The 26,381-nt window shown below is 50.1% G+C and overlaps 8 protein-coding genes across 8 annotated transcripts; 6 read left to right on the top strand and 2 right to left on the bottom strand.

Annotated features, from left to right (window-relative positions):
• Positions 1 to 1,254: 1,254 nt before the first annotated feature.
• V8C40DRAFT_239576 (protein PDH1) lies at positions 1,255 to 3,488 on the top strand. Its single transcript, XM_083214661.1, has 3 exons — positions 1,255 to 1,677; positions 1,903 to 2,680; positions 2,753 to 3,488. The coding sequence occupies exons 1-3, from the start codon at positions 1,405 to 1,407 to the stop codon at positions 3,367 to 3,369; spliced, it is 1,668 nt and encodes a 555-aa protein (XP_083075736.1). The 5' UTR covers positions 1,255 to 1,404; the 3' UTR covers positions 3,370 to 3,488.
• A 623-nt stretch (positions 3,489 to 4,111) lies between these two features.
• Positions 4,112 to 5,441, top strand: V8C40DRAFT_239573 (SH3 domain-containing protein). Its single transcript, XM_083214660.1, has 2 exons — positions 4,112 to 4,395; positions 4,476 to 5,441. Exons 1-2 carry the CDS (start codon positions 4,342 to 4,344, stop codon positions 5,217 to 5,219), a joined length of 798 nt encoding a protein of 265 aa, XP_083075735.1. The 5' UTR covers positions 4,112 to 4,341; the 3' UTR covers positions 5,220 to 5,441.
• A 283-nt stretch (positions 5,442 to 5,724) lies between these two features.
• V8C40DRAFT_239570 (U3-containing 90S pre-ribosomal complex subunit-domain containing protein) lies at positions 5,725 to 6,931 on the top strand. Its single transcript, XM_083214659.1, has 5 exons — positions 5,725 to 5,990; positions 6,049 to 6,226; positions 6,286 to 6,331; positions 6,389 to 6,494; positions 6,566 to 6,931. The coding sequence occupies exons 1-5, from the start codon at positions 5,762 to 5,764 to the stop codon at positions 6,745 to 6,747; spliced, it is 741 nt and encodes a 246-aa protein (XP_083075734.1). The 5' UTR covers positions 5,725 to 5,761; the 3' UTR covers positions 6,748 to 6,931.
• A 375-nt stretch (positions 6,932 to 7,306) lies between these two features.
• V8C40DRAFT_263966 (uncharacterized protein) lies at positions 7,307 to 9,441 on the top strand (the record flags this gene model as incomplete). Its single annotated transcript, XM_083219512.1, has 3 exons — positions 7,307 to 7,385; positions 7,454 to 7,542; positions 7,615 to 9,441. 3 exons carry the CDS (start codon positions 7,307 to 7,309, stop codon positions 9,439 to 9,441), a joined length of 1,995 nt encoding a protein of 664 aa, XP_083075733.1.
• Positions 9,442 to 9,564: 123 nt separating this feature from the next.
• On the bottom strand, positions 9,565 to 11,880 carry V8C40DRAFT_179077 (allantoate permease family MFS transporter). Its single transcript, XM_083211706.1, has 7 exons — positions 11,470 to 11,880; positions 11,339 to 11,396; positions 10,983 to 11,269; positions 10,530 to 10,928; positions 10,234 to 10,445; positions 9,993 to 10,164; positions 9,565 to 9,925 (listed from the first exon to the last, which is right to left on the bottom strand). The coding sequence occupies exons 1-7, from the start codon at positions 11,605 to 11,607 to the stop codon at positions 9,689 to 9,691; spliced, it is 1,503 nt and encodes a 500-aa protein (XP_083075732.1). The 5' UTR covers positions 11,608 to 11,880; the 3' UTR covers positions 9,565 to 9,688.
• Positions 11,881 to 15,065: 3,185 nt separating this feature from the next.
• Positions 15,066 to 16,849, top strand: V8C40DRAFT_263964 (esterase/lipase family protein; the record flags this gene model as incomplete). Its single annotated transcript, XM_083219511.1, has 5 exons — positions 15,066 to 15,171; positions 15,218 to 15,398; positions 15,452 to 15,830; positions 15,892 to 16,734; positions 16,787 to 16,849. The coding sequence occupies 5 exons, from the start codon at positions 15,066 to 15,068 to the stop codon at positions 16,847 to 16,849; spliced, it is 1,572 nt and encodes a 523-aa protein (XP_083075731.1).
• Positions 16,850 to 17,411: 562 nt separating this feature from the next.
• On the top strand, positions 17,412 to 19,227 carry V8C40DRAFT_239553 (uncharacterized protein). The gene is made up of 2 exons (XM_083214658.1): positions 17,412 to 18,344; positions 18,427 to 19,227. Exons 1-2 carry the CDS (start codon positions 17,557 to 17,559, stop codon positions 18,635 to 18,637), a joined length of 999 nt encoding a protein of 332 aa, XP_083075730.1. The 5' UTR covers positions 17,412 to 17,556; the 3' UTR covers positions 18,638 to 19,227.
• Positions 19,228 to 19,373: 146 nt separating this feature from the next.
• V8C40DRAFT_178825 (P-loop containing nucleoside triphosphate hydrolase protein) lies at positions 19,374 to 20,963 on the bottom strand. Its single transcript, XM_083211705.1, has 6 exons — positions 20,675 to 20,963; positions 20,566 to 20,598; positions 20,437 to 20,495; positions 20,180 to 20,360; positions 19,871 to 20,118; positions 19,374 to 19,775 (listed from the first exon to the last, which is right to left on the bottom strand). Exons 1-6 carry the CDS (start codon positions 20,702 to 20,704, stop codon positions 19,712 to 19,714), a joined length of 615 nt encoding a protein of 204 aa, XP_083075729.1. The 5' UTR covers positions 20,705 to 20,963; the 3' UTR covers positions 19,374 to 19,711.
• Positions 20,964 to 26,381: the final 5,418 nt, after the last annotated feature.

The raw sequence follows: 26,381 nt of genomic DNA, 5'->3' as shown, positions 1-26,381 counted from the left end.
GTGTGGTGTTTCAGAGATGTATAAGCGAGCAGAAGCCCGATCCCGTCTGCCAAAACCCAAAGCTCAACCTTTCGCCGGCAATCATGCCGAAGCACCGAAAAAAGGGCCAGTGCAGCGTTTGTCCGACATACATACTCCCCATCAGGACGGGGCAGTCTACATCAAGCCAGGAGACCATTTAGACTGAGAAACAATGCAAGCCACCCTATCCATCTACGCTTACGTGCCGGAGCAAATTGGCTGACCGATCGTATGAATATAGTACCAATACAAAACCGTCGATTGTGAGAGGTGGAGTGAATCATATAGTGGAGGTACCTCAAGTGGTGGATATATGTATAATGGCTGTTCTCAGTGGTGCTTTGGAATATTGTTGAAGATCATATAAAGATTGATGCGATTTATTGGATGGGTTGATGCAAGGGCTTTCTATGGTTGTAATGCTTATGTAGTGAATTCATCGTCTGTCTGCTGTATATGTTCACCCGTAGTCTGCGCCTGAATTTCTGCTTTTGCTCAGTATTGCGTGCACGATTGTCCAAAATTCTCTACTCAATACTTCTTCTCATTGCCCTTGGCTCGACCACATGATTATTAGTCGTGCTGAACAGCGAGTTTGGCGTATTCCCAAGGCTCCAGGGTAGGATCTGGTGTGGTGGGACGAAAAGGAGCATCCTGCCGACGACAGAGTTGGCGGGCGAAAGAATAGCATGGTGATTTGAAGAGAAAAATAAATGAATAGCGAAAAAAAAGGGGGGGAAATCAATTTGCTTGCTATACCATATATTCCTGAATTAGACGACTCCAAGTGCCTGGATTACAGTTGGTAGGACACAAATGTCATGATCATGTAGTAGCACAGTATGGTTTGCAAGATTGAGGCCATTATTACAACCCATCCGAGTAGAGGCTATTTAGGTATACGGAGTATGCCACTGCTACCGATACTTGTCTTCGGCCACCGGTTCTCGTTGCTGCGACTCCGGCGCCCGGTACGACATGAAAGTAGCCGAGCTTCACCTGCTCCGTCGCCCGGAGCTTCGCCATCCATGACCGAGGTGAAAGAGGCCGGCGATGCTCCGGCTCCGGGGCCCCAGGATTTGGAGATGCCGCTAAACCACCAGAAATCAGCTGCTAGATCGGCCTGGTTTAGCCGAGGATGGTGCGGACGGCATTTGACGGCTGAGCGAGAGGCAGCACTTAAAATTGGCGGAGTCTGCCAGGGTGCAAGCTCGGCTCATGGAGTAAGTTGGAACGGCCTTCACAAAGCGGCTGGAAGCTTTTTTTTTCTCTCTTCCTCCTTTTTCTCTCTTCTCCCATCAGTCTTTCTGGGTCTTGTTGAACGGAAGGAAGTAGCCAATCCGTCAACTCCAGACACAAACGCTTCCCTCCTCTGGCCTCACAATGTCCGCCATCTCCCGCAGCATCAGATCAGCATCCAAGCTGCGAGTCCAGTCGCGAGCCGCAAGTGGTCTCTGCTCGGCCTCCATCGGCGCCGCTCGCTTTGCTTCCTCCGGCTTTGCTGTGCCTTCAACCCCCGCCTCGCGCAGCAACTTCTCGACTTCCATCCCCAAGCTTTCTGGAGCGCCCATCATGTCTTCCTCGCGCGAGTACGATCCTGAGATCAAGGACATTGCCGACTATGTCGCCAACAAGACAATTGACTCTGAGCTAGCTGTAAGTTTTGCTGCCCCTCTCCGTGAGATTGTCGGGCGTCTCCGGCTGCCCCTCATTTTCAAAGGAAAAAAAATCACAATGGCCTCTTGTTTTTTTTCTCATACCCCGCCATCAATTGGGATGTCCCGAGATGGTTGAGGGAAGAGCAAAAGCTGGCTAGAGAAAGAGGAGAAGAAGACGAGAAAATAGAGAGTTTGATCCAGCTTCTAACTGTAACTTTGACAGTTTGACACTGCTCGATGGATTCTCCTCGACACCCTCGGCTGCGGTCTTGAGGGCCTCCGCTTCAAGGAGTGCGCCAAGCTGCTGGGCCCGATTGTCCCTGGCACCGTCGTGCCCAACGGCACAAAGGTCCCCGGCACTCCCTTTGTGCTGGATCCCGTCAACGGAGCCTTCAACATTGGCGCCATGATCCGATGGCTCGACTTCAACGACTGCTGGCTGGCCGCCGAATGGGGCCACCCCTCTGACAACCTGGGTGCCATCCTGGCCGTTGCTGACTGGATCAACCGCACCAACAAGGCCGGCGGCAACTTGGCTGGCGGCAAGATCTTCACTATCCGAGACGTGCTCGAGGGCATGATCAAGGCCCACGAGATCCAGGGTTGCCTGGCCCTGCTCAACTCGTACAACAAGGTCGGTCTCGACCACGTTGTCCTGGTCAAGGTCGCCTCTACCGCCGTTGTCTCCAAGATGCTGGGCCTCAGCGAGAAGCAGATTGCCGATGCCGTGACCCAGGCCTGGGTTGACGGCCAGAGTCTGCGAACCTACCGCCACAGCCCCAACACCATGTCCCGCAAGTCCTGGGCTGCTGGTGATGCCTGCCAGCGCGCCGTCAACCTGGCCCTCAAGGTCATGAAGGGCGAGTCTGGTATTCCTACTGTTCTGTCTGCTCCCACCTGGGGCTTCTACGATGTCCTGTTCAAGGGCAAGAAGTTCGAGTTCCAGCGCCCCTACGGCAGCTACGTCATGGAGAACGTCCTCTTCAAGGTCTCCTACCCTGGTAAGTTACGACGATGATGATTGTGCTCTTTACGGAATGATTATTTTCAAAAGACTAACAGTTCCAAACCAGCCGAGTTCCACTCCCAGACCGCTGTCGAGGCCTCTGAGAAGATCCACCACCAGCTCAAGGCTATGGGCAAGTCCGCCGCCGACATCAAGGCCGTCACCTGCCGAACCCACGAGGCCTGCATCCGCATCATCGACAAGCAGTTCAAGCCCATGGACAACTTTGCCGACCGTGACCACTGCATTCAGTACATGGCCTCCGTCATGCTCGTCTTCGGTCGCCTTGAGGCCACCGACTACGTCGACGGCTCTGAGGCTGCTACTTCAGAGCTTGTCGAGTCTCTGCGTAAGAAGATTAAGTGCGTTGAGGATCCTCAGTACACTCAGGATTACCATGACCCTGCCCTGCGAACCATCTCCAACGCCCTGACCGTTGAGCTCAACGACGGCACCGTCCTTGATGAGGTCGCTGTTGAGGCTCCTCTGGGCCACCGTCTCCGTCGTGAGGAGGCCAAGCCCGTCATCCTGGCCAAGTACAAGCGCCACTTGGCTCCTCACTTCCCTGAGGCTACCGTCAACGAGCTCGTTGAGCTCAGCCAGGACAGCAAGAAGCTCGAGGCCATGACCGTGGACGAGTACGTTGACAAGTACGCTGTTAAGGAGAGCAAGTTTGTTGTTTAGATTGGGGTTGAGCAAAAGTAGAAGAAAATCCTGATGTACCTAGATGTTTATGATGACGGTCATACAGACCAAACAAAAGTAGCATTATAATAATGAAGAAAAAAAAGAGTATAAACAAACACCAATCTTCCTTTGTGATTTCGTGACCCTATGTATTCGATCTAGATTCTAGCACCATTAATCCATTGCGCTGCTTAAGATGTACTGGCTTGTACTGATACTGGCTGTGAGAATCCTGGTGGCACTGGGTTGCCTCCGGTCGGTGGCGAATTCAGGGCCAACAGCAACACACATCGCCTCTAACTCTCTCCAAATGCAGCGATCTACTAGCCACATAAGCGGGTAACACGGCCCGATTTACTGGAGCTTCAGTTCTGTACCTGTTCAGTACAAGCAGGGCATTCTCTGGTTCTGTGCTCGTGCTGAAAGAAAACACGTGTAATTGAACCAACATGAACGCTTTGTTGTGGCAGTTCCTTTGATATTTCCGGATCGATTACGGCGCTATTCATCAATTAAATAATTTCAGTCTTTCATTTCATTGTAATGACAATGTTTACTCCCCCTGTTGTGTCGTCATTCCAGCTGCTGTGGCTTCGTTCTCGGCCGGTCGCCAGACCCCGAAATGCCAATCCGGGAGCCCCTCGAGTCCGCTCCGCGTAATTCGTGGCAGCACAGCCACTACCTGTGCTCTAGTTTACTGTCATAGCTGCCAAAACTGCCATTGTTCCCACCTATTCCTTAGCACTCGTAGCATCGTTCCACCCCCTGCAGTTCTTGCATCCTGCATCTACCGCTTTCTTCCTGGAGTCCCGGTGCTCGACGTAACATTTTTCTTCTTCCGAGCACTCCATCCTTCGTTGCTATTGCCGGCTCTTATAAACAAGGCTCCAGGCTCTTCCATAACTAAAAACTAACACGCGAAAGCGGCTGCTGATCTCCCAGCCTTTTTCCGCGCATTCCTCTGTCACCATGGACCGCCAGACCATCATGGAGACCAACCGGTCTCTTCGAACCATTAAGAACGTGAGTACATCCTCTATGATGGGAAATAACCATTCCCTCTTCTTTTCTTCGGATGAATACAATCACTTACATTCGACTAGGAGCTCGAAAGCCTCCTTGAGAAAGGCGTCATCGACGAAGCCGCTTTCGACACTATCCACGCCGCCCTGCCCGCCGAAACTCCTCTTCGCGGAGCCGCTCCCGGAAGCGCTGCTCGTTCTGCAAACCAAACACCTCTTCAGCCTGTGGCAGCTGCAACTCCTCCGGTCCAGGCCCCCGTCCAGGCCTTTCAGAATCTCAACGTCAACGGAACCTCTCCTGCCCCTCCTTCATACGACGATACTCCCGCTCCTGGCGTTCCCACGCGCTCTCCGGCTCCGGCTGGGAAGCCCGTTTTGGCCCATGCGAGAGCCTTGTACCGCTATGATGCCAGCGATGCTCGCGACCTGAGCCTGGAAAAAGACGATAAGATCGACGTATATGAGTACATGAACCAGGACTGGTGGATGGGCCGTAACCACCGCACTGGCATGGAGGGCATCTTCCCCCAAAACTACGTCTTTGTCGAGCAGGAGCAAAAGGCTCCTATGCCCGCTCCCGTGGCCTACCCCCAGCAGCCGGCATACGGCTACCCTCAGGGACCTCCGGCACAGCAGAACCCTTACAATGCCAGTGTGCCACCCATGGCGATAGCAGAGGGTGGCCAGCCGTCTCAGCAGCAAGGCGGAGATGGAAACAGCAAGGTTGGCGAGTACGGAAAGAAGTTTGGCAAGAAGCTTGGTAACGCCGCCATCTTCGGTGCGGGTGCATCGATTGGTAGCAACATCGTGAACAGCATCTTCTGAGGGCAACACGCGGCCTTCGGCCTCATTTTACTGGCTCGGTATTATTTTCATTTTGAACTTTCAAGTTTGGCGTTTGGTATGGGTTTGAGGCATCGCCCACAGTTATCGAAATGAGTGAACTTTTCTTTTATTACTATGGAGAGTAAATGTCAACGAGTTGATCCTTTGATCTCTAGAGATATTAATTGACAATGATACATATCAAATATGAATTTGGGACAAGTGAATTCTAGCGAGTGACTCTATAGACTTGCTATCCCGCTCAGATTGGAGATGCGGCCAAGATATTGTCCTCATTACCCTCTAAGACTCACACCATACTACCATCTCGTGTGACGGATGCATAGAAACTGGACGGTCTCGGTGAGATACAGTGTCGCACTGTACCATACGCAGAGACTGGCCAGGAATTCTACCGTGTTTGCTAAGTTTTGCGCACGGTGCGGTGCGTCCGGCAAAATTCTCACCTTGGTCAAGTTCCACTGTCGTCTCAAAAAAACTGCAGCTCTCATTCATATCAATCCCAACCACAATTAGACAAAATGTCTAGTTCAAAGAAACGGACCGCTGAAGAGACGGCTCCGGTCAAAAAGGCCAAAAAGAGAAAGTCTAAACACGCCGTCGACGATGAGAGCCTCGACACCGAGCTTGGCCTCAACACGCTCTTCTCCAAGATGGACGGCCAGCTTCTAGCAGACTATCATGCACAGAAGCTAGCGAGATTCGGTGCCGATCTGAGTCCCGTGGAGCTGGCAGATCTGGCTATATCAGGTATTCCAACTTGTCCTGGACCGATTTCCGTTCAGTAATGCTCACATGAGGTTTGTAGCATCTTCAATCACAGACACCACCTCATGGCAGGAAAACAGGTCACTGGAGAAACTGCCGGAGTTTCTCGAGAAATTCTCAGAACACCCGGAGAGTCTGGCGAGAGCACAGAAGAAGAAAGGCATGCCCCATACCATTGTTGTTGCTGGCGCAGGCTTGAGAGCTGCAGATCTTACTAGGTAGCCACCCCTTGCTGAATGAACCGTCTTGGACAGCTTACTGACATATGTAATTATAGGGCTCTAAGAAAATTCTCAGGCAAGGATAGCCTAGTTGCAAAGCTGGTGAGTTGCGACTTGACATGCTCTAGAGTGTTTTTGTGCTCACATGAATTGTCACAGTTTGCAAAACACATGAAGGTCGAAGAGCAAGTCGCCCTGCTGCAGAACAAGAAGATTGGCATTGGTGTTGGCACGCCAGCACGTTTGATGGAGCTCATCGACAATGGTGAGTACCTGCCCGTCATTTTGATTTCCCAACACAAATTTGAGCACGTTCAAAAGTCTGACCGATGGCAGGTTCGTTATCGCTGGACAAGCTGCAGCGCCTGGTCGTTGATGCCTCGCATATCGACCAGAAGAAGAGAGGCGTCATGGACATGAAGGACACCATGATGCCGCTTGCACGATTTCTTGCGAGGAAGGAGTTCAAGGATCGATACGGCGATGAGAAGAAGCCGTTGTCCTTGCTGTTCTATTAGTGAGGCTGTCACGTATTGGAACCTGGCGGCTTTGCTCAGCCTACGTTTACTTTGCATCACAGACCGGACAGCAATGATGGCCCTTTTTTTGCCTTCTGCTGCCCCTTCTTTTATTCACAATTGTAATGGAGTTTTACTTTAGTAGATAGGTATAGACCAATGGACATGCGCGTGTTATTGACGGTACTACTGGCGATGTCAATTTGCTTCGGTACATGCATGTGAACCCAGAAGTATCTGCTCCTTCCCTCTCCCCAAAGCTCCTCCCACTTGCGCCATCCAAATACGCGTCAAGCGAAGCTCTTTCCTCGCAGTTCATCGTCCCCTAAGCGACTGTCCGTGGCCTCTCTTTTATTTTCTTCTCCTCTTCTCTCTCTTCTCTCTTTTCCTCCCTCTTCACCATCTTCCATCATTCACCACCAGAGCATCGCCAGACACTCTTTTTGGAATTCATCCTCACGTCTTTTTTTGGAACCTTTTTGGTGACTATCGTTAATTGCGACAATCCATTTTTCTCACGCACAAACACTCTTTTCGCCTTGCTTCACTCGCTGCAACAATGCGTCCTGTTTCCGCTGCGGCTGTCTTGGCTGCTTGCCTCCACGTCGGTCTCTGTGATGCCAACGACCTGGCACCGCGTAAGTGACACTGCCTGATGTGCTTCTTCCTTTTTTGGTCTGTCTTTGTACTGATCAGATTCGCACAGGATGCGCTGTCAACTGTGCCTCGAACATCAGAAACGACAAGGGAGCACTCGACCTCAAGACCATCTGTGGAAACAAGCTCATGACGAACGTCAGTCACCCTCGACATCTGGTCGTCTGCACTCCTTGTTGAATGGTGATGCTAACAGATTGCTTGTCACAGTCTCTCTTCCAATGCCTCATCGGCGCCTGTCCCCAGTACGACTATGGCCCAGCGCTTGCACATGTCGTCCTCGCATGTTCCAACCTGGGCACGAGCATTGGGCCGTTGCATCCCGTGGAGGTCCAGCACGTCGACCTGGAGAAACCTCAATATCTTCCCACCCCATCGACCCCTCCTACATACGGCACGCCTGGTGATGCATCCCAGCCGGATACAGACCATTTGACTTTGTCCTTTGACATTTCCCTTGATTTGAAATGCAATTCAGGGCCTGACGGTCTTGTCACTGTGACTCTCCCTCCGCCTGCTCCATCTACGCCTGCCACCTCTCCTACACCACCTCCCGTCTCCAGTCCTGATCCTGGTGAGGGTCAAGGTGAAGGCGAGGGTGATGGTGAGAACCAAGGCGAGGGCGAGAACGGTAACGGCGAGAATGGCAATGCTACGCCACCCGCCCCAGCGAAACCAACCAAGTCAACAGCTGATCCAGCTACGACATCTTCATGTCCGCCAGATTCCGCACCATCAACCTCTCAGGATCCTGACGGTGGGCAAGCTCCTCCACAGTCAACTGATCCCGGTGAGCACGGTGATCCTGCGGTAACCTCTGCGCCCTCGGCTGCCCCAGGTGGAGGCAATCCTTCGTCTCCAGCCTCTACATCTCCATGCTCGACTGCTTCTCAAGATACTGGTGGCCTTGATCCTCAGGATCCAAACCAGTCTTCAAACAACTCTGCCGGGGAGCCTTCTCATTCACCCAATGGTGGCGATGACCCTCAGGCCTCAGCAACTTCCAGCATTGCCACGCCTGCACCTGTTTCCCCAGCTCCAACTCCTTCATCAAGTCCTTGTTCGGCGACAGATGACACCAATATGTCAGCCAATCCAATCACAGGTCCTCAGGTGTCCAAGACTGCAGAGCCTACGACTGTGGCTCAACCATCTCCGTTGCCATCTCCTTCTTCGCCGCCTGCTGCCACCAGTTTGGTAGATCCGGTACCGGCATCTACACCCCCATCTCCGTCTTCCTCAGCTGAACCGGCAGATCCATCAAGCGCCAACCCTCCCGAATACACACACGCGGGATCTGGTGGGCAGTCTCCTGACAATAGCTCTGCCTTTCAAACGAGCATCCCTGAATCAAGTGCAGAACCCGCTCCACAGGAAAGCCCTAGCACAGGGCCGCAGGCACCATCGTATGGGCAAGGCGGCTTATCATCACCAGCAAACACTCCAGATAGCCAAACGGATGACCTTGCCGCGGAAACCGCAGAAAGCAAGCCTCCTTCCAAGACAGCCGAACCTTCGGAGACCACTCTTTGGCCAACTGCCAAAACTAATCGGCCATCAAGCACAAGTCCAGGGGCACATGGTCAATCATCCACTACTACATGCGAATCGGGGGGCAAGGAGACAGTGACGACAGGACACGATGAGCCAATGGGTTCGGTCATGGTCAAAGTCATTCGTTCTGGTGAAGCTGGTGCTGAGACGATGTTTGTGACTGTTTGGGAGCCAGCTCCTGCAGCTACAGCAGCTTCCACAGACATGATCAGCAATGTCGCTCAATTGGCCATTGGTAGCAGCGTGATGGTGGAATCAATGGTTGACTCCGGTCACATCGCTGAACCAAGCGGCCTGCCGACACAGAGCGGATTTGTCATGTCGAGGCCAACGACAGCTCGCGTTTCTGTGTCATCCGACAACGTCGTAGCGGAAACCTCACTCCCCAAACTCGCATTGGTCAACAGTGTTTCGAAGCTAAGACCCCAGCTTTGCATCATTGCTCTGCTCATCATCCTCGTCAGTGGGGTATTGATGAGCTGATATAACCATGCTGAGGAGAGGTTCAAGGAGAGTGGGTGGTTACTTGTAGGGGCCAAGATCTTATTTTGTCGTTTATAGCAGGCGTATTGAAACATTGTGGTCATTATCATGTTTGTTAGGTCTTCATTTAGAGTCCCACGCACGGCAGATGCGCCGAATTAGTCGTGGCAGAAATACAATGTCGTTTTTATTGCTCGTCTATCTCCAAACTGCCAGACAAGAAAATGCGACGACTTTCGGCCACAAACTAGAACATGTAACGAAACGTGATGGCTCTATCTCCCAAAGCTGACAACTCCTCTGGCGTAAAGTTGGCCGCCTCTCCATCCGCCAGCTTTTGCTCGCGCCTCTTGTTCACGGTGTAGTAGCTGAAGATTAGGATGCAGCTGGCGACGATCCCTATACAGATGAAGCCGAGCTCCAAGCCATGTCCCAGGATGAACCGGGGGCCATCAGCCTGACGGTAAAAGTTGGATGCCATGGCCTAGGAAAGGGGTGTTAGCGGTGGGGGCAATATCTGACAACAGCCGCAAAGATTGGCGTCCACTTACACCTCCAAGATTTCCAACTCCAATTTGAATAGCCATTCCCGCGCTGCGCTTGTAACTCCCAGACAAGTTGTTGCATAGCCATGTAATAACTCCAGGAAATGCAGGATAAATGGCACAAGCAACAATGAATATACCACCATAAACAACATGCGGATTCGACGAAGCGATACACCTAGAATAATGATTAGATATCATACTTGTTATTCAAGCAGCCGAGAGAGATGATGGGGTGAAGACATACATGGAGAAGCCGATTATCATCATCAAAAGGAAGCCAATAATGAAGGGGCTGCGCTTCCCGACCCGGTCAGAAAAGTAGGCGCTGATGACAGCTAGGATAGCAGCAACAACGTAGATTGGTACCGTCATTAACTGGGCGGTACTCGATGTGTAATGGAGAGATTTAATGATGGTGGGGAGAAAGAGGGAGATGCCGTAGAGGGGACAAACAATCTAAAGTTCCCATCGAATATTAGTACAGTCAAAGAGATGGAAGAGAGCGACCTAGTAAAATGAATAGTATAGCGGAAGACTTACACTCCAGTAAACGAAAATGTTGACCCAGACTTGCCAATCGGTAAACGCTTGACGAACATACTTCCATTCGAATTCTTCGGCTTGTGCCACTTGAGCCTGGCCAACTTGACCCTGGTATTTCAGACGATGAACAACAAACGCACGCTCGTCCTCCGTAAGGAACTTGGCGGTTTCGGGAAAATCGTGAAGGAAAAAGAAGGCCATGGCTGCGACAAGCACAGTCGCGATGCCTTCGAGAATGAAGATCCATCTCCAGCCAGCAAGTCCGCCGACACCGTCCATTTTACTAATTCCAAACGCCAAAATGCCGCTGAATGCTCCGGCGACGGAGGCGGCAGAGAAGAAGAGCGCTTGGCGAAGCTGAATTTCCTCGCGGCAGTACCACATTGTCAGGTAGTACTATTCGTGTCAGTCGAAACACTTTATCATGGCTTTAAACAGGGTAAAACTTACAGCCACACCGGGAAACAGGCCGGCCTCTGTTACTCCCAGGAACAAACGAGCCGCCAACAGACCCCGAAAGCTCTGGACGATACCCATGAGAGTCATGACAACACCCCAACAGACCATGATCAATGGCAACCAGCGGCTAGGGCGCAGCTTCTTCAAGAGCAGGTTGCTAGGAACCTCGAACGCCGCATAGGTAAAAAAGAAGACGGTGAGACACCAGTTGTACTGGCCCGGCGACATGTTGAGGTCCTCCTGAAGTCCTTCGATTTTGGCATTGCCAATATTTCCGCCTTGTCGCAATCAGTTGGACGAACTTGGGCTCATCAAGGTAGAACAAGTGGCATCGGCAATCAACTTACGGTCGAGAAACGAGAGGAGATACAGAGCCGAAAGCATTGGGAGTAGTCGGATATCCATCTATACCAGTCGTAGTGTTAGAAGAGCTGACGCGACTGGCGATTCTTGGGTTCCACGATAGAGAGTCACGTACCTTGCGCAGAATCTTCTTTTCATCAACGTCGGCAAAGGTTCCGAGAGCAGGCTCAGAGCCTGTTGTGAGGTTGCCTGCTGCTACATCTTGAATCTTCTCAACCTCTGCCTTCTCAGAGGCATGGTTTCCGGCGTCCATTGCGCTGTGTATGTCAAAGTGTAACACCGGAGACAACGAATGCTACAGAGTTCTGTCAGAAACGTGGTGATGAGGTTAGAAAGTTGGAGAAAAGAGGAGGAAAAAGAGAAAAGAAGGGTGGTCAATGGCAGGGTTACATCCGAGGGAAGAGCTGTCTTGTCTCAGATGAGGGGGACGACAGATGATAAAGGGACGGCGTATTACTTGAAGAGCCCGCCGTCCAAGGACCCATGCTTAAGAGCTGACTTGTTCCGAGCTGCCGCTGCTGTCCTTGTTGTTCTCTAGTAATACTAGCAGCTGGGGAGGCTTGAGATTCTGGGGTGACCCACGATGTTGCACTCATCCATCATTCTTCTCCACAATATGGGTTAGCACATACTGCATCATTTGACGGACACGCGCACAAACCCTGGCAGTTGGACTCGGGATTTACAAGGACTCACCATTTCAAGGTCACTGGCGTCAAGGTTGTTGTCTCTTCGGTGGAGCGGCTCTCTTCTATGGCGCCATGAGAGCCAAGAAAACTGATCAATCGGGAATGGTAAGGCTAGTAGACGATGTCGATCAACCTCCGAAATCTGGGGCCGAAGCTAGAGCATCTGCTTAAGTGCTGCCTCTGATACTGTAGAGATAAAAAAAAGGGGGGGGCTGTTTGGTTGATTGATTGAATTGCTGGATAGTTGGCTGACTCGTATGTATGAACCTTGTCAAGCCCTCGAATGCGTAAACACCCGACGGGATCACAAACAGCTGTGATGAGATTATGCGCATGGGGGGATTCAAGCAACCTTGCGATCAACGGTCTCCAAACGGCATCGGTTTCTCACTTCTCCACACGCAAGATTCTCGATCCATGGCTTCTACAGGGCAGTCAGAGGTTCTAGGCTGCGCTAAACTCCCCTAACTCGCTAACTCAGGGCCGCCTATTGGCTTTCGCCGCCCCTGCACTTGCGGGGTAGCAGCCTAAAATCCGTGGGGTAAGAACGCCCAGGTCTGGGCTAGTCATGCCTCTCGCCAGTTTGCTGCTGGAAAGAGGGCAAGTACATGTAGCTTCTTGCCCCAAGGAAGGAGACCGCCGTTTCCCCGCACGGTCGAGTGGCAGGAACAGAAGAGAAGTTGGCGGTTGTGGTGCGATGACGCAGAAAACTCGGCATTCCGGCCAATGAACAACCAGGGCTTATCTCTGACTGAGTCGCGGACTGTCTCCGAGATGCTCCTGCTCAGACTTGGTTTGAGCACAATACCAAGCACGTAGATGGTAGACTATTGAAGTACTACGGTTGAGATAACACTTGACAACTGTACTAATCACAGTCGAGAGAAAGTGGAATATCAGGCGGCCTCGGATGGATGCATGAATCAGACAAGGCCTTGCTGTCAATCTTACGCAGGAAATAGGTAGTACCAGATGGAATCTCGCATGATTAGTCGATTGGGACCTATCTCAAGAAACATAATAAAAGCCTTTGTGCAACCGACACACTCTGGTCTTTCTGAAAGGCCCTCGCAAAACCACCAGATACTCCCGCTGATAAGTTAATGCCGAAACGCTGGCTATTACCTCGGCCTTTACTGGAGCAGAAAATAAAGAAGCGGGTGGCGTCGACGCGGCGTAACAAGAAGCGAACTAGCGACCAATTGCAAAACGTTGCTTCCACGGCAGTCATGAGTGTCCGCTTTTTTATCGTACATGCTGGAGTAAAGTTTCAATTCTCTCCGCTCTTGACTGATGTCTCGGTGTGGAACTAGCATTGCAGGGCTTGCTTCATACCAACTTGGGCTCCTAGATGCCTCAAGCACTAGTCAGCGCGGTCATGATAGATTAGGTAGAGTTTGATCTATCAACTTTAGGCTGATGCGGTGTGTATCTCGGTTGTGATTTTCCTTCGCCGCCATCATGTCATCAAATTTCTCAATCAGGCTGGCCATGTGAGATGGAGGCCCAGCAAAGGCCAGAAGATCACATCGTGGACGATTTGGAGAGAGTGACAGAATGTAATCAATAGGCCCTCGAACTACAGAGGCGTTTATTTCTGAAGGTAACGCACATGTTAATGCCCAGCTAGGATGATATAGGCTGTCAACAGCGATATACACAGCTTCTCTAGTTTCATGCTACAGCTTGTGCGGTAAGTTCCATAAACATTATTAGCGTGGAGTCCGAGAGTCAGAACTTCAATACTAATTTTTGACAGCGTTTCTTGACACAAAATGGAACTCTTACAGCAAAACCAAGCCACCCAACGACGGAAGTTCCCGAGAGAAGCTCGGAACGAGCTCCTCAGTCAACCGAACCGTGATATACCCAATTTTACTTGACCCTTTGCGATCACGGAACTCGTGCCGTCTAGTGAGCCGGTGGCCTCCGGGAAGCTCATTGCCGAAAGCGGTAGATTCTGCCAATCCGCATCAAGCCTTCGGGTTGGTTGATCTGCACAACGGGTATCAACAAAGCAGAGACGCAAGACGGTCGCACCACTGTGCCCACCAGTTTACGAGACGCCATGCGCACCGATTTCATTACTACCAGTCTCTGATCCCTCCATGTCCCCGATGTGCACAAAACCAAAAGGGATTGGCCAGATATGTACATTGGCCATCGCTGGAGAATTCATGCCCACCTTGGACATTCTGTTACCGAAGCCAGTCCTCTACGTACGTACTCAGCTGAACAACTCATGATGGACTGCTGAGGGATGAAGTGACAGACAGTGGAATAAGCGTCCAAGATTCGCTGACACTAAGTAGGAACCGTTTCTGGGTAGTGAGCATAACAGCACTGTATGTGAATATGAAGCGACCGTTCAATACCAATGCACTAACAAACAAGAAGTTCTCTTAGAGCATAGCATTCAACCTGATTGAAGAGATCTGAGCTGAAAGCTTTCTGTATGTTAATGCTGCATCGAGGGCGCCTAGCCGCAAGGTGGCTGACCTTAGTGGTGTCAAATCATTTCAGCTCATGCACCTGAATTGATGAGCATGTGATTTCGTTGGAATGTGTCAATATTCAAAGGGGTACGCCACATCCAATTTGCTTTAAATGAATTAAGGTTGATAGGATGGCTTGGGCCTTCTCCAAAACTCAAGTGCGCGCGGAAGCCTCTATCCTCTTCGCCATTCGCCCTACCCCTTTCGACTGGTCCGGTGCGTCAACATGGTATGCAATCTTCAGCTGAAGGGTGCTTATACTCTTCAGCTGAATGAAGCCTGCAGCAGCTGAATGGCACATCCGTCATGATGCTATAAGACCCATCCACAGAGCCTGTCAAATCCTATATCATAGGATATGTAGGGCCATAAATATGTCGTCAATCTGTATGGTTCACTAAGCACACTCGCTCCTTCACCACGACAAATCAACATAAAAGTTTTTTCTAAACTCGCTTCCACGATTCCATCTCATCAACCATTTTCGCTGTCCTCGCTCTTGGTAGACTATTTGGCAACCCTTTCTCATGGCTCCAAATCTCAATGACCCGAATGGGCTTGTGAATTTACACAACCTCGCTCAAAAGGTGGAAAACATTGCCCCCGATGATAAGTCGGTTCCGATTGTCTTTGGTACGCCTCATAAATCTTCTTCAACGCGAGTACTAACGCAACAAAGTGCCCGGTTTCACAGGCTGGGGAGCTCCATTATTCGGTGCCATCAACTACTTCGGTGGCGAAATTGATATCGCGACGCTTTTGGCCAATAGAGGATATACATTGATCGTCGCTTCGATTGCTCCCATATCGACCAACTGGGAACGCGCTTGTGAGCTATACAGGCAGCTTACTTTTGGGCAGTATGTTTCTCACTATATAGGCACTTCAATACTTTTGGCTCATTTTTTATCAGATTTAGCACAGTTGACTTGACAACAAATACTCTTGCGGAGAGAAATGATGTAGATGTGAAATACGGCAATTATTTCGGCCCCAATCGCGGCCCAGAGCTAACCAGCACCACCAACAGAAGGCGCGCCATCCTATATTCACGCTCACAGGAGTTCAATAACTGGAAATGGGACAAAGATCATAAAGTTCATTTTGTCTGTCATTCTCAAGGCGGAAATACGGTACGCTTTCTTCTGGATCTAATGAGACGTGACAATGGACATTTGCATACCGAATACTTTGGCCAGCCAGGGAGAGATGACTGGGCCATCTCAGTCACAACACTCGGGACCCCTCACCGAGGAACTAGTATTATAGATGTTCTTGAGAGTTTTGTGGATGTATGTATTAATATGACCCAATCCTTACAACGGTCAAGGTTCCAAAGACTAATGAACTCAGCGACAATTGAGCGCCGCTGTCGGGCTCATTGCAAAACTCTTTGCTACAGCTTCCTTCTCTCCTCCAGAAAAGAGAGCCTTTGACCTCCAGCTTGACCACTGGGGTATCTGTAGAAATACGGGAGAAACATTCCAGGGCATGCTTGAGCGTCTAGAATCGCCCAATGGTCCCGTGTGGAAGTGGCTATATTCCAACGACAACGGGTTTTACGACAACAGTATCGAAGGTGTCCATGAACTCTCCCAGAAAACAATCAACACCTCGCCAAACATCTTCTACTTTAGCCTATCGTTTCATGCGACAAAACGTTTTCCCACAGATTGGCCAGACTGGGGCAAGGTCGCATTAAATGAGTTTCCCTTCAAGACAGGGATCCCAATCCCATTACTCGGGCAGCTGACGAACATGGTGGTTAATGGAGCGTGGGCATTTCTCCCAGCGATAGTTGATTTCCCTGCTTTCGTGCAATGGATCACCCAATCAGTGATTACTAGAGTTCTCCGGATACAGGGTTACAATATGAAGCTTCCTAGCCCAGGAGAGTACATTCCGCGAGAGGACGTCATACCAATAATGATGCCAACTGTCTACGCAATGGGCGGCCAGCAGCTTACACAAGCCCAGAGGGAGATTTTAGAGCCCGGTATTGAAGACTGGCTCCAGAATGACGGCATCGTCAACACCGCATCCATGCCGGGTCCACGTGGAAGCGTCAGAAATGCCAGTTCTCTCCCTGACGTCGATTTTAGCACCCCCGGAAAGCGAGGTGTCTACTGGCACTTGGGCGTCAACGATACCATGGACCATGCCGATGAGATTGGAATATTTATTGAACGGGATACGGTGAGACTTCAAACTTCTTGCTGCTAATAACATTGACTAATTGCAGAAATAGTCGGTTGCCATGGAAAGTATGTACCTCAACATTGGAAACTTGATATCACGGCTGCCTCATTAATAATATGTGGATGTGGCAGAATGGCTAAGCAGGGTCAAGCAGAACAGATGGAGTGCTGATTCTGATCCAATCCTTGGAGCAGTACCGAAAAGTTTGGCTAATCGGAGTTATTCATAATGTATGGCTCTATGGAGTGTAAAAGTGATTTATGGGACTATATTGAGCATGTCTGTCGATCCTCGGCCACATAGAGAGGCCATCTTTTAATGACAGGTGAAATCTCCTAGGCCAGAGGATTGGACGCTTCGCTCGAGTCCCACCAATTCATGTATCATCAATTGATATCACGGTATTCGACTCTTATAAATAAGGTAGTCATATGGAGGCTATACTGTACCGTCATCTTCACATCTGCCATGATCCATTTTCTAGAACCTCATGAGCCTCTGTTTGATTCTGTTTGTCACTGGCCATTTTAGCGGAACGCCAAAGCGGAAGCTACAAGATTGCGGTCACTAGCGCCGATTCAAACCAGGAGCCCCTTCCTTCCCTCCTCTAAGCAGCTGCCCCACCTAAAAATTGCGACTGGAGGCAATCTAGCCGCGATAAGAGCGATTGGAGTTTTTTTTTTTCCTCTTATCGTCGCAAGCTTTCGACAGTCGCGCCCAGCTGTCTTCCACATTCACCCGCGACTCTATACGTCAATTGTCTTTTTCTTTCCTTTTTTTTCAATTCTCTAAGCATTGTTCACAAAAGCATCTTGCACAATGAAGTCTAAGCGCGCCGCCGCCGCCTCGGAGGACGTCAAGCCCGTCGATGTGCCTCAAGACTTGCCCGAAAAGAAGCGCAAGCGCAGCGACGACGATGCCGAGCCAGGCAGTGAAGTGAGAAAGTCCAAGAAGCCCAAGTCCAAGGAGGACAAGAAGAAGAAGAAGGAGAAGAAGGAGAAGGAAAAGAAAGAAAAGGCAGAGAAGAAGCCGAAAAAGGACAAGTCCAAATACAACAACAAGACCCGGAAAGAGAAGAAAGAGGAGCGCAAGGATATTCAGGATCTCCCCGAGGGCATGGACATTGACGATGACGAGGTGAACTCGAAGTCAGAGAAGGCCGAGTCCAAGTCTGAGCCCAAGACAGACGGAAAGACAGAAGCCAAGAAGGAGGACAAGAAAGAAAAGAAAGAAAAGAAGGACAAGAAAGAAAAGTCCAGCAAGAAAGAGTCTAAGAAGGAGAAGTCCTCCTCGTCAAATGACGTTCCCCAATCCGGCGATGTCATCGACCTCGACTCGTCCTCAGCCCAGAAGGCGGGCCGCAACATTGTCTTTGTCGGCAACCTTCCCTACACCGCCACAGCGGCGTCCATCACGGCGCATTTCGCCACTCTCAAGCCAGTTGCTGTGCGGTGCCTGACGAAGAAGGAGGATCCCAAGGTTTGCAGGGGCATTGCGTTTGTCGAGTTCGCAACCCCCACGCACCAGAGGACGTGCCTGGACAAGTTCCACCATTCCATGTTTGAGGACGGCATCTCTCCGGCGAGAAAAATCAATGTTGAGCTGACGTGAGTTTTAACATGCCACAAGTCGTATCACAAATCGAAAAAAAGAGAATCAATGCTAACCTTTGGTGTTTCTTTCAAACAGTGCTGGAGGAGGCGGAAAGAGCCAAGGTCGCCAGGACAAGATCAACGAGAAGAACAAGAAACTTGACGAGAACCGAGCCAAGCGCATCGAAAAGGAGAAGACAGCCAAGGAAGAGAACCAGACCAATGGCAAGTCCAGCGGCCCGTCCAGGATGGACATTCACCCGAGCCGTCTTGCCCGCCTCCCTGGTCTCGGAAACTTGTTCAAGTAATCCACCATGTTGATGATGCCGCTTGAAATCTTCATGTATGCTTTCTTTTGCGCTTATTTTTTGCTGCCTTTGGTCAGATACGGCCTGATTTATTCTGTTTATTTGTTTTTCCTTGATTATTTCGATTTAATCTGCCGGTGGCCGCCTATTGTTGTTTTTCATATGAGACTGTGACGATAGAAACCCGAGGCTTTGTGGCTGAATCAATCTACCGTCTATGAGAACTGGGATGTATGTATCAAGCATCGGAAACGAAAAAGTGGCACATTCCGCTTCATTAGGATAGCATGGTTGCACGAGAGACAGAGGGAAAGAGGAAAACTTGCTGGAAGAGAGATACCCCCAATAGAATTGGACGGAACTTGGTCTTTCTTATGCATTCTGCCAGCTGTTGAGCCAACGCGTCAAAGACTGCCCTCTAAATGCCAGTATAATACATACCAAACATCATCCGCAATGCATTTGCCATCTATAGATACCAAAGCAACTCAAAAATATCATAAAAAGGAGTCAAGAAGGAATGAATAGCAGCGGGACGAGGAGAAAAATAATGTTTCAAAAATATTCTTTCAAGCAATGTAGAAAACGACTGGCGCAAAGCAAAACAAAAATCGTTAATTTGCCAGACGCCATGGAGCGGTAATATTTTCTTTCATCTTCCACCTTCTAGGACCATCGAGATGGCGTCAGAATCTTGCCGTCCTGTCAACAAATGTCATTTTCTGGCTTGCTGCAACCCTATCAACAGTACCAGGAAAATGGGGGGAATCTCAAGACACAGGACAGCCATATTCATTAAAAAAGAAATCTCCTTTTCGGGGCCCCGACCCTCTTTCACCCTTCGTCTCGTCCTCCACTCTCCATTAATAACTAAGTCGGTCTAGTTCATCGAAATACGTCCCGGTGAGGAGCTTCTGTAATGTACACCGTTCTAAGGTGACCCAAAAAAAATTCGTGCGGCGGCGGCGGCGGCGGCTCGAGATTGGAAATCGTTCGTAAAAGAAATTCTAACAGAGGCCTTCGCTGCCCAAGATGCTACAGATGGGAAAACGAAAATGGCTTCGCGAGAAATCTTTACAGGATGGAACACTTGGATTTCTTGGCCTTGGATGCCTGCGGGGTGGGATTCAGAACCGCACTGGGAAGACAAGAAACGTTAGCCGTGGGTGAGAAGGCGGGTGCGGCAAAAGGAGAGCATAAGAAGCCCGTCCTAGGCCGTCGACGTTTACTTACCGGATAGCCTCGTCAAAGACGCTCTTGAGGTTTCGCTGCGTAAGAGCAGAACACTCTATGTACTTGTAGATGATCTTGTTCGCCTTGTTGACCTCCTTGACGTAGTTCAGAACGTTCTCGTATTTGACAGGCTCCATGTGCTGCTTGGTCAGAGTAGCCCTGGTGGCAGGGTCATCTCGAAGATCGATCTTGGTGCCGACCAGGATGATTGGGGTTCCAGAGGAGTGGTGGGTGATCTCGGGGAGCCACTAGCTATGGTCAGATAATTTGGTTCTTCTCACAGACGAAAATAGGAGATGTATATCGTACCTTGGCAGCAACGTTGTCGTAAGATGGCGGGCTCACAACGGAGAAACAGATGAGGAATACATCAGTCTGGGGATAGGACAAGGGTCGGAGTCTATCATAATCCTCCTGACCTGCAGTATCCCAAAGACCCAGACTGATTGGCTTGCCATCAACAATGACGCTAGCAGAGTAGTTGTCAAACCTGTCATGGGAATTTCAATGTCAGCCAAGAAGTCGCAAACCCAATTTTTCTTTATACATCGAAAGGCGGTACTGACACGGTCGGGATGTACTCTCCGGGGAAAGCATTGGTCGTGTACGAGATGAGCAGACACGTCTATTAATCGCAGTTAGTCAATAGGAACTAGCTTGGAAAATAGGAGGTGCAAGTCAAGATGGTTACATACCTTGCCGACGGCACCGTCACCGGTCACGACACACTAAAGGAGACAGGAGGCGTCAGTACCAGAAAAAAAAACTATCATAGTCGGAGAGAAGTAGATGACTGCGATTTACCTTCAACGATTGAACTCCAGCTTGCGCCATTTCGTCCCGAGATGAGGCTGTGATTTGACGATGGTTCTACTGTCCTGATTGTTCAGTTTACGGCGGTATGGTATGGTGTTGATGCGTTGGAGGGGTTGGTAAGAATCGAAATAACGAGTCGGTGGAGGCTGGATTGGGCGAGGGGCTGGGCGTTGCGCGGTGTATATTGGAGAGGATGGAATAGGATAGGGACGGATCTGGCGCGAGGGGACGGGAGGACAAAGAATTAGATGACGAGAGCAAGATGGAGGAATGGCTGGAGAGAGATGGAAAGCGGGAATCGGAGATGGGATGATGGCGGCGTCTCGGTCTGGAGAGGGTTTCAAGGCTGCATCAACGTCAGAAGCAGGTTGACACAGTGGAACGGGGTTCAGCCGCAGGAGGTGAAGCTGCAAGAGACCCGGGCAAAGTCGAGGGCGATATCAGCAGCTTAGCAGTAGCAGGAGCAGTAGCAGAATCAAAAAGCACCCACTGCTAACTTAATTCCGGCCTAGTCCGTCTTGCCAGTTGCTAGGAGATGTGCTAGGAGACGGGAAAAGGACCTGCGACTGGTGCTGCACGTACGGAGTACTCGCACCCTGTTGATTCTTGTATCTGCTAGCGCCACTGGAGCTGGTGGAGACAGAATCGAGGGGGAGGCAACGAGCGATAGGCTCCGGACCTACGAACGCGTTTCGTCTGCAAGGGAATTCGAGGGGGGGAAGGACAAATCAGATGGCCGCACCAACAAGAAACATGATGCAAGGGAGCTCGCGAGGCGCTGTGAAACCTGAGGAGAGGCGGATGGCGGATGGCGGGCCAGCCAGGGCGGGACGAATCAGGAAATAGGAACAAGAAGAAGCAGAAAAAAGAAACAAGCTCTCCTTTTGCGTCTGCTAGTCACTAGCCCAGTGTGTATGGTGCGTGTGTGTGCTGCGCGCGTGTGTGATGGGATGGTGAAAGGAGAAGATGGAAGGGAACAGGGCACTTTGATTTGTTACGGGCAAGATGACTTACCGTCTAGTTCGGGATAGGTGAATCTGGATGGTTTTAGTTGACCGAACAAAGGCAGACTCGAGGATTGAAAGACTCAAATGCCCATCAAGCTTACCTTGGTCCAAGTTGGCGACAAAAGATCAAGATGGATGCGTGTGGCTGTTGGTGGGGAGGAGAGGCGAGGAAGAGGAGAGAAACAGCCCAGCACCAAAAAGACCCCCGGCACGGTACGTACCCTGTCCACAGCGAGTCGAGTCAAGGTCAAGGTCAAGCAAGTCGCCTGACCTGAGATGCATTTGCAAGGCAAGGGCCCGCAAGTCGAGATTGCCAAGGCGGCCGGATATGATGTGACGGGAATCCAGCTGTGATTGTGCATGTCATTGCAGCGGAAAGGCTCTAGAAGGAATGCAGTGCATGCAGCATGTCGATTGCCTTATACCCATCCGCTCTTTTGGTGGGTTTGATTGATACTACAGAAGGCTGTGGAACTTGGACTTGGGACAGAGTCCGTCGTGAACTAGGCGCCGAGGGCTAGCCAGACTCATCCAAGCTCTAGATTAGCAGCTTGTAGGCTCTTGTTGGTCTCGCATAAAATCAAATCGGACAATACGAAGTGCGTGCTGCAGCAGCTGCTTACGCGCGGGCGACGCTGAGTAGCGGGCACACGATCATGGGACGGAGAACCCCGTTGCTTCTCCTTTGCTCGATATCAACGGCAGCCCTGCCCCTATCACCAAGCGACGCACTGGAAATGAGCTTACGGTGGTGAAGAGAGTCGCCAACAAAATTACGTATAGAAGAAACACTCAAAGGAGACGGAGATGAACGACGGCTAGGATATTGAGCGTTTTGCTTTGCAGATGTTTTTTTGATTTACACGTATTACTCGATGCTCTGCAAATCAAGGCGAGGCACCAGGACAGATACACGCACGTATCTCTTATTATGCTCATTCGCCGCATTTACCAACAGGCAGGAGAGCAGTGTTGGCAGGCAATGAATTAATTGAAAAAAAAAAAAAAAAAAAAAAAAAACGAAAATTTTCTTCGATTCTCACGCGACGGTCGGTGCTCTGGCTAGGTGATTTTCTGTGACAACTCTGTTGCTATTTTGAAACACACGCCGCCTCCAAACCAAATCTGACGTAGCTTTGCACGACGCCAAGATGGGGTGTTGGTTCCAACTGCCGCAAGTCCTGGTGCTTCCATTACTCGTATCACATGTGCTTTTCTCCGTGATGTGTAACAAGGAGAACCTATATCGTGACATTGACGGAAGACGGCAAGGGATGGAGGTGTGGAGGGGCAATGCATTGACGCTGCTCTGAAGCTGAAGCTTCCGTGCTACAATTCAATGCGTAGGGCACTTAATCTATCCACATGTCCCGAAGATTGCCTCTGCTTCCCCAGATCTGCCGTGCCTAATCCACGTCTAAGGAGCCCCCTTCAGCGTCAGATCCCACCCTAGATGCGACTGTGGCTTGTTCTCGAGACCAGAAACGAAAGGGATGCGTTGCTAAGCACAGGATAGCGCAGCCACATCGAGAAGCTAGCACACATGCTGCAGGTGTTTGTCATGCGGCTCTGGGATATCTGCACCTTAAAGCCAGAATCTCTTATAAAAAGCAAACGCGGTTTTGAAGGCTAACAAGGGGCACTCTGGAGCTCGACTTCGTGATCTTCAAGGCTGGTGCTGAAGTTGGTTGTCTTTGCAAGTCTTGGATGATGCAAAAGTAGCTCTCATATTGCCAGCAGGTAGCAACATATCAATAGTTACGATGCCGCATGATCATTGGAAGCCTAAAATTACACCAACTATTAGCCTGAACAGCATGGCGTTAGATTTCTTGTCGAATTGGAGCGGCCTCAGAGGAGGTCTACCTCCTTTAAACCGTCGCCAAGAACCGGTCAATGTCTATTATAGCATTCTCCTATTCAACAAGATAGTTCAAACAATGCCGGTCGATGGGGGAAAAGCTGAGGACATGACCGACAAGGAGAAGATGATGATGAATAGATACCCGCAAGGCTGAGATCGAAGCAGTTTAGTCGACACAGAAGGCGTTTTCTTTGGCGTTTGTGCAGGCAATAGATGCCTTGGGAGTTGCAAATCTACATGTACGTACACGCACCTGTTGTCAAGGCCTACACCGCCAATGGCAGAAACAAAGGAAGGTTATCTAGAGTGAACCTCGAAGAACATTGAACTTTTTGGACCACCGATATCTCAGCATTCCAACAAGATCATGTATACTCTTGAAGCCAAGCAATCGCCGCGCCTTCCCTTAGTTCAATTATGAGAACAGCATTCGGATGAACCATTGATTGCGCTCAAGGGCATGTGCTTCCTGGACTACGTGTTTGTACTAAACTTTGATCTGACAGGAAGACTTTCGAAAGATTTGTCTGAAGCTGAATCGCACAAACAGTTTCAAGCTCGAAATGCAGCTACGGTTGCCTCCAGTTTCCAAATCGGAAGAGAAAACGACAGCCTCCGGGCTCCTCAAGTGACGAAGCCGTCCAGTTTCAAAGAGCCAAAAGCAGCTATGATGTTAAAATCGACAGATGGTGTTCGTTAAGACTCAGAACGCGTCTGCCGCCTGCTCTTAACTCTGAGCGAGGCTGCTATTGTCAAATTGCTTCTGTGATGCACCTGGCAAAGGCCGTCCGGTTCCGCAACAAGAAGCGTGTTATTGGAGAGTTGTGTTCAACCTCGAGAGATGTTTTCGTCCTGGGCAAGTCGAGTAGTCAATTTCTGGGCCAGATATACAAAAGTGGCGGTTCTTTTCTTGTTCCTGTTCTTTGCAACGTTCAGGATACAAGATACACCCTTTCCGCTCCGTTCATCAATGACCATATCATCCAGATTATAGTGGGCAAATCCGATTGAGACCAACAATAAAGAGCTCAAGGACCGGAAAGAACGCCACAAAGACAATCCTAAGGATATTGGTGTCAGCTTTCGTAGCTTGGTTGCCATTACGATATCCTCACAGCGGCCGTTTCTCAGAATATCGTACGACCTATACGGTTGAGTGGTCATGTATATATCCCTGATTATGATAATATTATTCTCGATAGGATTCGGGTCTGCGCGAAGAGATGGGGCTGGAGAATACAGATGGGCTGAACATGTGCCTCTATTCAGAGCCAAGCCAAGAACCAATGGAAAGAGCACTAGGACTGATCCAACAGACGGCGCTCAGCTTCTGGTCTTCGATTTCAGCAAGATTGCTTCAACAAACTTGATACCGGTAAACACTTCGTCTATTCCAATGTATAATCGACAAGTTCATGAGATCAGTACGGAAACCCCGGCTTTTATTCATGATGCCAGCGAGTAAAAGCTATGAGAAAGGTTTAGAGGAAATAATCGAAATCCTCATACCGACTCCACATCTCAAATCCTAATACAAGTCAATTCAAGCTGTCGTAGATGGTGGCACACTGGCGAACACTACGGGATGCGACGGATACCAACATTACATCTACGGTTCACGAGTTGATATTCAAGAGCAGGCAAATCAAGCATCCAATCGTTCATGTACTGACACTTGTTCTATTTCAATCAACACCAACAGCACATTCTTTTCGCCTTCTCACAAAATGGGCGCACGGTGCCTTGTACCCTATACCCCTGAGACTGAGCAATGTCACCATAAGTGCGGCTTTGATGACGCCCCTGAGATACGAGCCGCTACAAGCTACCACATTGCTTCGAATAGGCTACCTTAACAGCACAGTCGTTCTAGTTCTCTACTGCCGCCAAAGTCGCCGAAAATGTTGAGAAAGTTTAAAAGCCAGGAAACTCTGTTCGAAAATCCCACGAACCAAAGCAAACATAAAGTCTCGGTATATCTGCGCGATCTGGAGAGGTACTAGCATGTTCTGAGGAGGCAACCTGGACGTGATCATCCATAAAAGTCACATTTATCAGCTGGGGCATACGTGTGTAAACCAAATCGGTTGCAAGGTCACAAAATTTGCATAAACAAGCAGGTATACCGAGAACTAAGAGCCGCCCTGGTGCCTCCTGAATGACGCTTGTGACTAAGAAATACGCAAGGCAATACTTCAATTTACCACAGGTATTGGGATGATCATCACAATGACGACCATGTGCTATTGTGCCGGAGAAAGAGCGTCTTCGAAGGAGCCAAGCTTCCGCGGAGCTTGTGAACGGCAATACATCATGGGGTGTTTTGAAACAGGCAACAAGTCATTGCGGACGAACAGCGGCCGCCGTCTGGTATCGCCGTAACAAGAGCCACCGTATCATGTCTTTGGCTGAATACTCGCGCACTGCGACAAAATACAAAGTGACCGATAAGATACTTGCCGCCTCACTTTTCTGCCGCTTCTCCCGCTTCTAACTACCACATGACTATACGTCATTGTGGATGGGGCTTTAGAAAGACGTGAGGGACCCGATATGTGTCGGACGTTGCATTACGCGCCGAGTTTACAGCTCTGGTTACGACCTTAACTGACCTAGAGTGGCTGGGGTATTCTGATGAGACATGGCCGACGGGGAAAAGCATAACATGAAGTGTTGGGAAGTGTTTGGCATCTCTAGCTGCGGCTTGATAGCCCGAATAGGAGATGTCTGGGATGTTCAACACGATGAGTAGTCCGCGGCATGACTAGACGGCTAGATGGCGTCTGATTTGTCTGCATTGGGGGGGGGGGGGGGGGGGTTTTTT

This window comes from Trichoderma camerunense, assembly GCF_050948025.1.
Source record: "Trichoderma camerunense strain CBS 138272 chromosome Unknown V8C40scaffold_5, whole genome shotgun sequence".
Taxonomy (NCBI): domain Eukaryota; kingdom Fungi; phylum Ascomycota; class Sordariomycetes; order Hypocreales; family Hypocreaceae; genus Trichoderma; species Trichoderma camerunense.
Note: the sequence above shows the minus strand (reverse complement) of the source record. Positions and strands in the feature narration are given on the sequence as shown.